A 14,766-nucleotide genomic window follows, 5' to 3' on the forward strand; every position below is an offset into this window, starting at 1 on the left:
TATGATATCAGACTCATGTAAGGCCAGCTCTGCCCACCTGCGGGCCTCCCGTGACTCCTTTGCAGGGAAAGAAAGAGCACTGGCTTCCCCTGGATTTGACTGAGACTCTGCCAATACTTCCCCTCACACACAGGGACCATCTAAATTCACTTCCTCACCTGCACAGCGAGGGGGTGAGAGGGGAGGGTCTTTAAGTTCCCCTTTGGTGGATCTTCTGTGAAACTCAGTCCTGCGGACGACAGTGCAGCGGATCCCCAGCTTCTCCTGGGGATGCCACTCCTCCCTGCGGACGGCCCCAGCCCTGCTGGAAAAGCTGAGGCCACATCACTGCCCAGGCCCCCAGCAGCTAGCCTGCTCCACATTTCCTGCCGCCCCTTTGCCTGCACGGCGCTGTGTATGCACGTGGGGTCACATTTTGGAAGGAGATGAAATAACCTAGCTCTCTTGTGACGAAATCGCCCCAGCACCTCCATGCCCAGGGGCATCTTCGCCTCTCTCCCAACTCCCACCTCAGGACTGCAGGAGGCACCTCAGAATTGCTGAGCAGGCTTTTGGAGGTGCAGGCACCCAAATTCCATTCTCAATCTGCTAGAGCAGACTCTCCAAGGGTGGGGCTGAGGTCGTGCATTTTGAATAGCACCCCGGAGATGCTGAACCACTGCTTCACCCAAGCCTGATTGCAGAAAAAGCTCCGCGGTGAGTCGCTCTGAGCCGAAAGGGTCTTGTTGCCCTCCGTACCGCCCCCTCCAGCGGTCTTTGCACACGACAAGGATCCCAGGCTAGAGTGAAAACACTGTTTCTCAGTCCTGGAAAGGGCACCAAGGGTCAGTAAACCCAACTTGCCCACTCCCTGTGGGAACCCCATCCACAGCGCATTGTAAATTGTCACCCACCTTTGCCGTCCACGTCCAGCCACGGGAGCCCGGGGCGCCGCCGCGTTACATAGATTCACCGGATGCCGCCAACCTCCACCCCTCGAGCTGAGAGCTGCCCTCTGGCGGCGGGTGGAGGAAGCAGTGGTCTTCGAGGCTTACTTCCTCTGCGGGATATCTGCAGTGCCTTTCTCCAACCTCTTGAATTTATCCTCATGACCCGACCTGATCGGATCACGTGCTAATCCTACAGCACGTGAGGCTTCTCTGACTGCGTCTGGGGTGGCCTGTGTGCTTCCTCTTCTGTCCTACCTGTCTCCTTGCCAGTGAAAATAGAATCTTTTCTCTAAGTGCAAAAATAAATGTGACTTTTCACCGTCCCTCCTCCACCACCCACCTTGAACGAACCTGCTGAGAAATCAGAACATGACCCAGCCCTGCCTCTTGGCTTTGTCGCCTTGTGCAGGAGAGCCCAGAGGCCACTGGTCCTAGAATCAGATGGACCACCACTAAGCAGGATTTAGGGAGCCTAAAGGCGGGGGTGGTGGTGAGGCTAATTTGAGGGAAACAGGCCACACCCTACCTTGTTTTGGTTTTGTTTTCAGGTGTTCCTGGTGCCTTCTGGATTGAAAAAATGATGAGGCTCAAGAGGCCACAGGGCCCAGTCCTTTCTCTATGTTCCTGGAAGTTTACCAGCAACAATAAAAGTCACAATTTATTGAGCACTTAGCATATATGCTAGATACTGTAAATGATTCAAAAAAACCCTGGGAGAATTACTGGCATTATTATTAATATTAATATCCCATTTCTAAAATAAGGAAAAAGAGAAATTAAATAATTTTCTCAAAAATTATTTAGCGAATAGGTAGTAGAGCTGGGATTTGAACCCAAGCCTCAAACCTATGCGCCTTCTATGAGGTAATTTGCCTCCTGAGCTTTGGCTTGATCAGGGCTGGCCTTCAAGGTCAATGGAAGAGACTCCCCTCTTCCCTGAAATCCTCGGAGGTGCCTGCATCCCTGCCCCTGCCTTTGCTTTCCTCCTGTAAGTTTCCCAGATGAAACAGCCTTCACAGACGTGGGATCCAAACCTTAGCTGCTTCTCCCGAAGCAGAGCATCTACCCAGTAGCCCACCAGCCCCAGCTGGAACCATTTACATTGCGGGGGGAGGGGCAGGACCTAAGTCCTTGAGAAATTGCTTTGCGTACTTTTCTAGGAGCTGCGCTGCGGCAGGGGGTTGGGGAGATAGTGTTGGAGGAGAGGCCGCTGTTGACTATCAACAGACGGGGACCAAGAAGCGGGCAACTGGCAGGTCCATTGCGCCGTCGCTGATGGCTGCTCAGATGTGTCGTAGAGATGGATGCGAGAGGTCAGGAACTGCTGAGTCCGAGTAATCCGTCAGTGATGACAACAGACATCCAAGCCTCCCTCACTTCCAGCCTGTGTAGGTGATTCCTTCCCTGCTGTTCAGAGGGCAAGGCTAGGTTCCTGGGTTTTTTAGGCTCAACTGTTGACAGTAAAACCAGGTTGAAAGATGAAAGGACAAAGAGAAGGGAGCTCATCTCTGGGAGAGAGAGCAGAGAATGGGGCCCAGACGAAGTGGGGGAGGCCACTGAGAGCAGAGGGCAAGCCCGGGGCCCCGGGCATTGTCAGATCAGGAACACTTTAATGGGAAAAACAAAATGGTCTGTTCAAAGGAGGAGGAGAGGAGAGAAAAGTGGAAATACACTGGCCTGGAATGCAGACACCTGGCCTTTCATTAACTCGCTTCATTTTCCTGTTCTCTGACAGATGGGGAGTGGAAGAGAGAATGAAGAGGGGGACAGAGGATAGAGGAAGGGGAGGGAGGGAGGGAGGGAGGGGAAGAGAGAGAGAGAGAGAGAGGAGAGAGAGAGAGAGAGAGAGGAACTAGATGTGCGCGTCTCTCTGGGGTTTGTCAGACAAAGCTATTATCAAAATGCCAACCAGCTCCTGCCTGGCCAATTTGCATATTCCATGCTGTGCTCTTTGAAGCAGGATGAATATGCATGAGGGCTTGGGCAGGGGGTGGGGGGGGTGGAGCTGCGAGGCTGTGGGCTAAGGTGGCCCATTGTTCTTTTAAAAGAAAGGCAGTAATACGAAGCCAAGCACCTTCCCGGTAAGCAGAGTGGCCTCTGCATCCCCTCTCTCATGAAGGGAGGAGGAGAGCAAAGCTCAGGCTCAGACAGAAATCCTAAGGAGTCTCCTCTCATCCTCCCAAGGAAATAAATAATCAGGCGCCATCAAGAATGTGCGTGTCTCTTCTCCAAGAGCTGCATCTAATTACTCTCCCCTCCACGCATACTAATCGTGGACGCTGGCCCGGGTGTCATCTCTCCTGGCTCCCTCCCGATTCACGCTTCTGCTGAAGGAGGGCTGGGCCCCTGGAGTGCCTGCCCCCTGCTCCTGGCCTTCGTGAGACCGGAAGCGCTCTTTGTGACGGGGCTGCTGGGGGAGTCCCTAGGACACAGTGATGCTCAAAGCCCATGGAATGGACTCATCACGTCTGTTAGGACTGGGTTCATCATTCATACTAAAACACCCACTGGATTGCACCTTATGATTTTCCCTGTCTCTTCCCTGACCTCTAGCTGAAGATAGTTATAGTGCAGATATTATTCCAGTGCAAAAGGTTTACTTCATTTTAAAACTCCAACTTATCCCATAAAACTTAGTAGCCCAACATCCTTCCCTTTGGGTTTTCTTATTTTTTTTTAAATTTGTTTATTTATTTAGTTAGTTTTGTCTGCACTGGGTCTTTTTTGCAGCGTGCGGGCTTTTCTCTAGTTGCGGAGAGCGGGGGCTACACTTTGTTGCAGAGCACGGGCTCTAGGCACACAGGCTTCAGTAGTTGTGGCTCACGGGCTCTGTAGTTGTAGCACACGGGCTTAGCTGCTCCGCGGCATGTGGGATCTTCCTGGACCAGGGCTTGAACCCGTGTCCCTTGCGTTGGCAGGTGGATTCTTAACCACTGTGCCACCAGGGAAGTCCCCTTTCTTTAAAAATTAATTAATTAATTAATTAATTAATTAATTAATTATCCTTTGGGTTTTCTTTCTGAGATACCACATTTGTCTCCCGTCTTGAAGCAGAGATACAAGGAAAGGGAATGTGGGGACATAGGATAGTCTGACTCAATTCTACACAACCAAAGGCTGGCATCAGGCCCTACAGTGGCATTTTCTCACCAAGACTGGATCAGATTAAGCTTCCCAAACCCGCATGGAGGCCTTTAATTGACACGGATGCACCTCAGTAAAGGAGCCTGCTGGCCGGACTAAGTCCTACCTGCCCAGGAGGGTGCCCTGCAGGCCTTGGCTCCCCGGTGGCCCTGGCTGAGTGCCTACTCAAGTCCGTAGGTCGACTTGAGCTTTGCCATCGGGACTGACTGGAGTTTGAAGTATCCATCCGCCCTGGGACTCTTCCTGGACGTCACAACAGTCCTGAGGGATGAGGACCAGAGGGGTGGGGGAAGACAGTGAGGTCACCTGTTAATCACACCATCCTTGCTTTCTGAGGGTTCAGTCTCCAAGAGTCAGGGCTCCAGCTTTTTACTGAAAGCTTAGCAAAGTGTCTCCAAACGTAACACAAACACCAATTGCCTGGAAATCTCATTAAAATGCAGCTTCCAACGGTTGGGGGGAGGGGTTGCTGGGTGCTGGGCCTGGGTTTTGCGTTTCTAACAAGTTTCTACGCATTGTCACTGCTGCTGGTCTGGGCCCCTCATGTTGAGTAGCAGGGACAGAGGAAAGGGCAATGCAAAAACCACGAGACACTGATTTACTATCCCCCTCAGCTCCTGATGTGGACAACAGGAGAGAAACAGCAGCCGCTGCTCCCACCCCCCCGTCCTGCTAGACTCACCTCCTCCCAGATGGAGTGTCTCCTTGACACCTGAGGTTTATTTTTAACTGCCAGCAGCTTTGATTAGCTTGTCTCTGCTGCTTCAGACACCTGCTGGCAGGATAAATTGGGGGAAAGGAGTGGCTGACCCAGATCTGACAAATCCAAGGCAGGAAGGAAGGCTCTTGGGAATTCACTGCTCCCCCCCCAACCCACCCCATAGCTGGCAAAGTGTGAATCGTGCTAAGGACCTCACCCTGCCAGTGGCCCTTTGCCCCTTGGCTGTGGCACCAAAGAATGCAGAGCTGCAGATGCCCCTTTTTGTCAAAGCTCTGGTACTTAGGTCCACATGCTGACCCCTGAGGATTTGCACGGGTACCTTGTGGTGTTTCCACCTTCCTATAGCGGCCGGGGCTCTGTCCACACAGAAGTCCTGCTCTGTGTAGATGCCTGAGTTTGAGCTGCAGGCACTGGGGTATTTTTCCCCTGCCTCACCCCCAGGGAAGACTGCTACTGCTCTGTGGCACCGCTCCTAGAAAAGCAGAGGCCCAGGAAGCCAGAGGCAGGTCAACAAGGATGCCTTCTATTGTCACCTGTGTCGATCTGTGGCCTTCTGTGGAGTTGCCAGTGTGGTGAAGCACGGCTTTCCGTGTGGCACACAAACACCAAACTCCTAAGAGGGGGTGGAGATCTAACTGGATAAGAAGCCGAGGTGCCAGTCTGACTCCACCACATTGAGCATCTCTGCTTCTTGGTCTCCGCATCCTTCTATCAGGGCAATGCTACTACCTACGTAGGGCTGCTGAGATGCAAGATGATTTGTAGAGGTGACAAAGCTAGTGGCAGGTGCATAGCAAGTACTTGATAAAAGTTTTGTTTTAAGACAGGACTCTGGGAATCTGCAGAGTTAATATCATTCAAGCCAGAAGATGGAAGCCAAAACAGTTCAGGTCGTGGTGAAATCGAGCCCCCTCCGGATACGAGGACAGCTTTCACCTGCTGGCCCAAAGAGGCTGGCAACTGCCTGTCACCAATGCCGGGGACAGCACATGGGAGTCGAGGGCTGCAGGGAGGGCAAGGAGGGCACGCACGGCCAGAGGATACCAGGGGTCGGTGGGAGCAGTCAGGAAAGCAGCCGGGACCCCCACGCTGGGAGAACCCAGCAGAGCTGATGCCCTCCAGCACCCGGGCCTGCAGGAGTCAACCCGGCCATCCCAACAGGAGGCACCACAGCTGCCCAGCTGCTCCCTAGCTGTTCCCCACCGAGCTTCACTTGCCATGCGCTAACTTCACACTCTCCTCTCTAACCAGTAGCTCCTCCAACTCAGCGTGCGGCTCCCTGTAAAGCTGTCAAGCAGCTAGATCTTAGGCGTCTGCAGATGGCCTCCTCCTTCCGTCTGTATGACTGCAGCCCCGCCACAGGGCATGGCATGCACCCCCCCCACGGCCCAGCCCTAAACTCCGTGTTGGCTGCCACGGGCCACGAACATCATGTGGTTGCAGCTACACATCCTTTCTCTGGAGGTTTGTACCAGAGGGCCGAGGGACACCACACGCCAAAGCACATGAAGAATATTAATTAAATGAAGGTTTATTTCAAAATTAGTCTTAGGGTGGAAGCTGTTTTTGAGGGCTGGAGCCAGACTACACCATGAGTGGCGACAGCGTCTACCTCCCTCCGACACAGGCAGAGAGGAGGTGACGTCACCAGCCCTGCCCCTCGGTCATGCATCCAATGGTTACTAGGACTAGAAGCCAACAGCAAAGGACCCCGCGCATTTGCTCATGTTTAATCCAGGTTAAGCTATACACGTTTAAATACACGGCGGAGGCTACGTGGTGTCATGCAGTCCCTGCAGTGGGATGACTCTTGCTCAGTGACCTCCGCAGCAAGGCTGCTCCCAAGGGCAAGGTTAGGTCGGACAGAGCACTGGAAAGAGAAGAGGAGAGAAGGGACGTCAAAGCGAGTGTGTGGTCACACCTGCCAGCCCGGGGTGTCCGTGGCCGAGAGCGGCCACGCCAGCCTCTCGCCAGCGTCCCGAGCAGAGAACTGCCCCCTGAGAACCAGGGAAGGATGGTGATCACGTGTCTTCCTTCCAGAAGGAGGAAGAGCCAGGGACAGGCGGTTGTTCAGTGTAATGATTAACTGCATGGTCTCTGCTGCCCGTCTGCTTGGGTTCACGTCCTGGGTCTGGCTGTTACTAATTCTACGACCTTCGGGAAATAACTTCTCCTACCTGTGCTTGTTTCTTCATGTATACAGTGGACTGTGCCTCTGCCTACCCCACAGGGTTGCTCAGAGGCAAATAGAAAGTGCTCAGTAAATGTTAACTAGTTTTATAAATTCACTGACATTTCAGTGGATCGTGAGGGGTAAAGTCTAGCTCTCGGGCTCCCAGACTTATAGAACCCATTTCTACACACCTCCTTTGAGAAATGGGATACTCTTTTAAAACCTTTAAGAGTCAGAAGTTCTTCCCAATGTTTAGCCTAAATTCATCCTGCAGAAATTTAAGATTAATCTTTCTGAGCCTTATGGAAACAATACAGCTCAGAGGTTCTAAACTGAGGTCCACAAGCCTTTGGAAGCTGTGCCCAAAGTTGTGCCTGTGGAGCAAAACCTAATGAAAAAAAGAATCTGGACAATGAATGACCATTGATGGAGAGTGTTACAGAGTCCATGTTTGTGTCCCCCCAAGAATTCATGTTGAAGCCCTAACCCCCAGTGCAGCTGTCTTTGGAGACAGAGCCTCTAAGAAGGGAGGGTTAAATGAAGTCATATGGGTGGGGCTCTGATCTGCTGGGATTAGTGCCCTTGTAAGAAGAAGCACCAGAGCGCTCTGGCACTCTCCTCACACACACAGAAGAAAGGCCGTGTGAGAACATAGCGAGAAGGTAGCTGTTTACAAGCCAAGAAGAGAGCCCTCACTAGAAACCCACTTTACTGGCCCCTTGATCCTGGACTTCTACTCTCCAGAACTGTGAGAAAATAAATTACTGTTGTTTAAGCCACCTGGTGGTCTTCTGTTTTAGCAGCCTGAGCAGACTAACACAGATATTAATATCCCCCAAAGAAAGACAACCAGGTAATAGGTGTCTCTTAATGGAAGTTTACAACCATTGATAACCAAAAACTTATCAAAAATTTTGCGGACAATTGTACACTGAGTTCTCTGGCCTTGCCTGGTCTGTTCTGGTGTGGACGATCTGCATGTGATCAGTCCTCCAGCTCTACTGGGCAACAGGAAATACAAAAGGTTGAAGAATGCATTAAATGAAACCGTGAGGACGCAACTACCAAGGAAAAGCTGGAATGAAGAAATGCTATGGGGCAAATAACCTGATTTCTCTAAGAAATAAAATTCAAAGAAGGAGAGAGAGGAGGGAAAGGGGAACCTATATATATTAAAGAGATTTAAGAGATACATTATGCAATTGTAATGTATGGACCTTCTTTAGATCCTGATTCAAACAAATAACCTGAAAATATTTTACAGGAAAATCAGGGAAACCTGAACACTGGTTGGGTAATCAAAGATACTTTTTTTTTTTGGCCATGCCATGCGGCATGCGGGATCTTAGTTTGACCAGGGATCGAACCTGAGCCCCCTGCAGTGGAAGTGTGGAATCTTAACCACTGGACGGCCAGTGAAGTCCCTCAAAGATACTTTTACATTTTTTATTTTTCTAGTTGTGATCATGATATCGTGGTTATGTTTTAGGAATGTACACTGAAATACTCATGGATGAAAAATATATATAATGGTTGGTATTTGCTTCAAAAAAACATGGAAGAGAGAAGTGATATAAATGAAAACTAGATTGGCCAGGAGTTAATAATTGTTAAAGCTGGATGTTAAGTACATGGCAGTTCATCATACCGTTCACTCTACTTTTATATATATTAAAAACTTCCATAATAAAAGATGGAACAAAAAAGTTATGAAAGGATGTAGCTAATCATGACTCTAGTTTGCTGCCTTTCAAGTAGTTGAAACTGTTAAAGGTATCCTCTGGCTTTATTTTTGCCAACTAAATAGCCCAAGCCACAGAGAACTTTCACAATAAGTCTTTTGTTGGTTTGGCTGCTTTTTGTGTGGAGTCACTCTGGTGACTCGGGGGTGATGGAATCTCCTCCTCAGGCCTCCTAGCAACATCCAAAGGCGAGGGCCTCCTCACAATTGTCCACTGAGTTCCCTGACCCTGCCCGATCTGGCCTGGCGTGGATGCCCTGGGAGGGCTGCAGTGCGGGGTTCCATGTGTCCAGCAGGAGTCCTGGGGGAGGGGGCCCTAGAGGATGTTCTGCTCCCAGAGGCCTGGGCCGCTCTTACCTTTTAAAATGTAGTCCGTCAGCAAAGTGGGCACCTTCTCATTATCCTCCTTCATGGCAAAGAGAACTGGAGAAGGAAAGAGAAAGGAGCTAAGATGCATCAGGGCATAGAGCTCACCTCTGGGGCCAGACAACCCACCAACCCAAAGTGAGCGAGAAAGAGTCAAGGAAACAAGACATTCATTGAGTACTGAGCAAAGTCTAGAAGCCTCTGGCAAGAGTCAGCATTCAACCTGCTGGGGCGGGGAGGGGGCTGGTGGGAAATCCATCAAAAGAGTCGGGGGGGCCCTATGGATGAGGTGACTTCTCTTTTATCCTTTACTTTGTGTGTGTGTGCTCATCTATAATTTCCACATCGCCTCCTAAGTATGTATCTTTAATGATCATAAAAATAAACAAAGCAATTTAAAAAAGGAATCAGCTTTCGGATGCAATCCAAATGTTAATAATAACAGCTGTCACATCACCGAACCACCGATAAATCTGTCTTTAAAGACATTCTATTCATATAAACAGATATTATGAGCAAAGTTCTCACCTCCAGTTTATTAACAGCAAACAAATCTAATTTCACAAATATTTTCTACTCTATGCCCAGTACAGCGCTAGAATTTGTGGAAATGCAAGAGTATTAATGACCCTCAAGGAGCTTACAGACTACTTGTTGAAACAGGATATGACCTACACATGAAGCAAACAATAGGGAAGTGAATAAAGCCTAAAGGCTTTTTATAAAAGGTTTTAAAACAGATTTTTCTGTTATTAAACTAGGAAGCATCTTCTCATATTCATGATTCATGTTGTGGAAGTCAGCTTTGTAGAAAATCCTTCAAGAAAATACCTGGACCTTGCTTATACTATCAAAAAATGAGGGCAGGGGTGGGTTATCCAATAATAGAGTTATTCATCAATAGATGCCTTAAGTAAACTATGGTGTATATGGTATATACGCAGTCTCATACAGCTTCATGAGAAATGAGAGCGATCTGTATATACAAGACATACTTATGAATGAAGAAAGAAGACTGCAGAACTTTATGTATTAATTTTAAATGAGTAAATAATAAATGCTAATATTCATAGAAAAATCTGGAATAATGTGCATGAAACCGTAAAAAGCCAATACCTCGGCGTGTGAGACCCCGGGGGATGTTCCCTTCTACGTGATATCTCTACAGTGTCCAGCTTTTTTCCATGAACATGTATTACTTTTGGCAAGTGGAAAAAACACTAAAGATCAGCTGGCCCTGATAGCTGGGGTCAGTAGGCAACCATTACAATGGAGGGACCCCCCAGTCCATTCCTACGTCCTGTTTTCCATTGATTACCTTGCCTAGTTGCAAGTCAGGGTCATGGAACTTGACTCCAAAGTTCAGGAGTGGGTGAGGAACAGAGCCTGATGGTGGCATGAGTCCGTGGCCAACTCCAGAAAAAGACTGGACCTCAGGCCATCCAGGCAATGGTTTCTTTTATTTCTTCCGTATTTTTAGACATGGATTCGTTTCAATGTAATAGGCTGAAAATACTTTGCAACTGAGCATGAGCAGACTAAATGCTGCCCACCAAGAAGATAGGCGTAAAAATACAATAATTGCACTCAGTCAATATGTGACTAAGGGGCCTCCCTGGTGGCGCAAGTGGTTGAGAGTCCGCCTGCCGATGCAGGGGATACGGGTTCGTGCCCCGGTCTGGGAGGATCCCATATGCCGCGGAGCGGCTGGGCCCGTGAGCCATGGCCGCTGAGCCTGCGCGTCCGGAGCCTGTGCTCCGCAACAGGGGAGGCCACAACAGTGAGAGGCCCGCATACCGCAAAAATAAATAAATAAATAAATAAATAAATATGTGACTAAGGTGATCTCCAAAATCCAAAATTTATATAAATTGCCCAGTCCCCGGAGCCAGTCTTTGGACTACATTCTTGACTCAGGAGTCGGGGAAAGAGGAGTTGTGATTCACAAACCCATACAAGGATGTGCCCAAAAAGAGCTTTCATAATCTACAAGAGAATTGGTATTCAGGAAAGTTGGCAGTTTTTTTTTTTAAAGGGATAAAATATTGGAATGTCGTATGTCCATATGACAGAAGAGAGAGCCATAAAAAGGATGTTAGGGGCTTCCCTGGTGGCGCAGTGGTTGAGAGTCCGCCTGCTGATGCAGGGGACACGGGTTCATGTCCCGGTCCTGGAAGATCCCACATGCCGCGGAGCGGCTGGGCCTGTGAGACATGGCCGCTGGGCCTGCGAGCCATGGCTGCTGGGCCTGCGTGTCCGGAGCCTGTGCTCCGCAACGGGAGAGGCCACAACAGTGAGAGGCCCGCGTACCGCAAAAAACAAAACAAAAAAACCCAGGATGTTAACCAAATGTTAACTGATGTGACTGAAATCATGATATGAAATTTTATAGCCAGTATAATCCCAACCATATGGAAAAGCCATAAAATACTATGGCTGAAAAACACCATACAGTAACCACAGTGAAGGGGACAAGAAGTTACTTATTTTCTTTTGTTCACATTTCTATGTTTCCAGAGTATTCTAAACGACGGATATACTCTAGCCCTAATTTTTAAAATGAACTTGAAATGTGTAAGCAAACCCAGTGTTTCTTAATTAAAATGAAAGGATTTCACACTGAATTCCTGAATAGATATCTGTAATACAGTTATAGCTCTTCCTTTTTTTTTTTAAAGAGCATGATAGAAAAAAAAATAAAGAGCACGATAGAGTACTCTACATATATGAACCTTCATAATTTGTCCAAATTATTTTCCAAATGCTTACTCCTTGTGAAAATACAAACACCTATAAATGTCAGCTCGTTTCTATCTGCTTCCGTTAAAAAAAAAATCTCTGTGCATATGTATGCAAATAAAGGCGCTCCAAATGAGTTTAGAGGAAGCCGATGCACTTTGAATTTAAAATTCCAGATTCTCAAGGCCGCAGTATCTATTGATGTAGGCAAGATTTCCGTTTACCAGAACCTCCTGCTTTAGTTCCCCCAAATGATAAAAATGAAACCGTTTGGGCACCTTTAGCACTGGGCCCAGGAGGTACCTATCTTCCTCAGCCAAACAGCTGAAGCTCCTCTTCCCATTCCCTAGGGTGTCAACTAGCCCTGCAGGGGTCCATTCCCGCCCAGGCAGCAGCACAGCAACCGGGCTGCGGGCTGCGCAGCCCGGTTAGTGCGTCACTCAATGCAGTGCACGGTTGCCAGGGAGATGGCCAGTCTCGTGATTCACTGAGCCCGTCCCCACATCTCAGCCTAGGATTTTTCTCTTCCTAAAAGAATCAAGCTGACGCTGAGGGCTGACACCACGTGCCCCCCGGCCCTTTGGGGGTTGTAGTGTTTGATGTCTATAAAGAGATTTTGCCTACAAAAGGCTCTTGATCATAGGCTGTTTTCTCCCATAGCTCAGAATGTTTCTTAATATTACTTGACACTAGAGTCAGAGTGGAAGAGAGGAAGCAGTCATTGCCTGGAAGGAAAACCAGACTCTATGCTCTCTAATCAGCCTTATCCCACCCAAGAAACCTTGCTTCTCACTAGATACAGCCAGTCCCTTAGAAGGAGCTTCCTGCTTTGGGGACACGAGGCAACCTCAAGCTGCAGAAGAGAGAAAGGGCAAGGCAGAGAGTGCACAGCCTTGAGACCCGTGGATGGACCACAGAGAGCCCCTGCACACCACTACCACCCTGCCACCGCTCCAGCCTCTTCCACCAGCTCCTTTTCTCTGGCAAGTCTCTTCCCTTACAGGAACCGGGAAAAGACGAGTCAGCTCTGGGTAGCGCTGCAGAACTCTTTAATTGGACCCCATGCCGGGGACGTGATGCAACGGTGTGGAGCACATTTTGACCCATAGAAACTGCTCTGGGGACACCTCCGGACTGAGATACCACGGGTGCAACTCACAGGGTGGGAGGGAGAGAAATGAGCCCCTGGTCTCACTGCGAAAGGGAGGAACTCACTGTTGGTCAGCATCTGGAGATCTTCCACCGACGGGGGCGAGGCCTTCTTCTCGTAAGGGATGACTGTATTCAGGTACTAGAAGACAAGCAGGATGTGCAGCATGAGAGACAGAAGCCCGCCCCCCCCGGGGCTGAGATAATGGTTGACAGCTTGCATGGGGATTGGGCTTTTCTCTAAAAAACACGCTCCGTCGAATTTGATGTTCTCGACAACACCCACGATGGTGTGCGCACCATCGTTTCAGGACTTTTTCCCCATTTTTGGAAAATGTCTCTTTAAAAGTAAGACTTTAGGGCCTCCCTGGTGGCGCAGTGGTTGAGAGTCCGCCTGCCGATGCAGGGGATACGGGTTCGTGCCCCGGTCTGGGAGGATCCCATATGCCGCGGAGCGGCTGGGCCCGTGAGCCATGGCCGCTGGGCCTGCGCGTCCGGAGCCTGTGCTCCGCAACGGGAGAGGCCACAACAGTGAGAGGCCCACATAACGCAAAAAGGAAAAAAAAAAAAAAAAAAAAAAAAAAAAAGTAAGACTTTACCATATTAGCCAGGAAAAATATCCCTCCACTCCAACGGATATATTCTTCTGACACTAGAAACTTTTTGATTATTTAGGAATCCTGGTGAGCTTTTTCTCCTCCAGGCTGAAAGCAGACAACATTCTAAGGGGCGGGTGGTGGTGGTAGTGGTGATATTTTCTTATCTTCTGCAGTGCAACTTGAGAATGAATGGTTTCTCTTCTGTCAAAATGACTGGTGAGAAAACCTCAACCCCGCCCTGGGTCTGGGATGTTGGGTTTGCTCCCTCTGCTGGAGATGAGGTGCTCCTACAACAAAATCATCTTAGGGTCCAGTGGGATATCAAAGAACACCGGCCAGAGAGACCTGGAAGGTTCTGAGGGAGCCTGGGGTCGTGAGTGAGAAAACCTCTAGACCCGGAGGCCTGTGTTTCAGGCCTGGCCCTGCCACTAGCGGCGTGGCCTTGGGGAAACGCCTAATCTCTCTGGGCCTTAGTTCTCACTGCTGTGAACTCAGGGGAGTGAGTTAGATGCTCCTAAAATTTCTTCCTAGGCTGTAGTTCCAGAATTCTAACACTTAGGATTTAGCTACAGATATGTCTAAAACATACACAGTTTTTGTGCACAATCTCAAAGGTGTCTATTGACAAACTGGCCTTCTCTGTTAGACTATGCATTGCATGAGGGCAGGACCAGGGTTTACTCATCTCTGTACTGCCCTAAGCAACAGAGCCTAGCACATGGCAGGCACCTGAGAGCCAGAAATGCAAGCCACTTCTCAGGTGAGAAGTGTTTGACTAAATGGAGCTAAACAGGAGACCCCGCGGCACAGGTTACTGTCAACAGGGCAGCTGAAGTGAAGAGGCAGTCTTGGTGGGATTGGCTCACCTGGTGGCCCAGTGTGGCAGAGGTAATGAAGCTCTTGGATGGGATCTTTCATGAAGTGGATTCCCCTTTAATACATTTTGTTCTGAAAACAACTGAACTCACAGGTCTACAAGTAGTGTTGAGTTTTAAGTTTTATCCAGGGCCTCCAATATTAAGGCTCAAAAAACATTGACTTAAAAAAGACACTTTCTGGTCCTCCTTAGAATGGAAGAAATTGTTAGGACATTTCCCCCTGCAACCTGCCCCAGTGCGGGGATAATTCTAGTGAATTACCATCCCCTGCTCTGTTGGAGAGACCAAGTTGCAAGAATCTGGGAAGGAAGCTGGGATCAGGGAGAT

At 49.1% G+C, this 14,766-nt stretch overlaps 1 protein-coding gene across 3 annotated transcripts in view; it reads right to left on the bottom strand.

Annotated features, from left to right (window-relative positions):
* Positions 1 to 6,307: 6,307 nt before the first annotated feature.
* The window catches only part of FEZ1 (fasciculation and elongation protein zeta 1), a 41,857-nt gene continuing 33,398 nt past the window's right edge, over positions 6,308 to 14,766 (bottom strand). For all 3 annotated transcript variants that reach the window (XM_060104194.1, XM_060104195.1, XM_060104193.1), the window contains 3 exons: positions 13,029 to 13,104; positions 9,066 to 9,131; positions 6,308 to 6,664 (listed from right to left, as the gene is read on the bottom strand). In XM_060104194.1, the coding sequence (XP_059960177.1) occupies positions 6,648 to 6,664; positions 9,066 to 9,131; positions 13,029 to 13,104 (159 nt within the window). In that variant the 3' untranslated portion in view covers positions 6,308 to 6,647. The remainder of the gene's footprint in view (positions 6,665 to 9,065; positions 9,132 to 13,028; positions 13,105 to 14,766) is intronic.

The sequence above is a fragment of the Mesoplodon densirostris genome, chromosome 7 (genome assembly GCF_025265405.1).
Source record: "Mesoplodon densirostris isolate mMesDen1 chromosome 7, mMesDen1 primary haplotype, whole genome shotgun sequence".
NCBI lineage: Eukaryota > Metazoa > Chordata > Mammalia > Artiodactyla > Ziphiidae > Mesoplodon > Mesoplodon densirostris.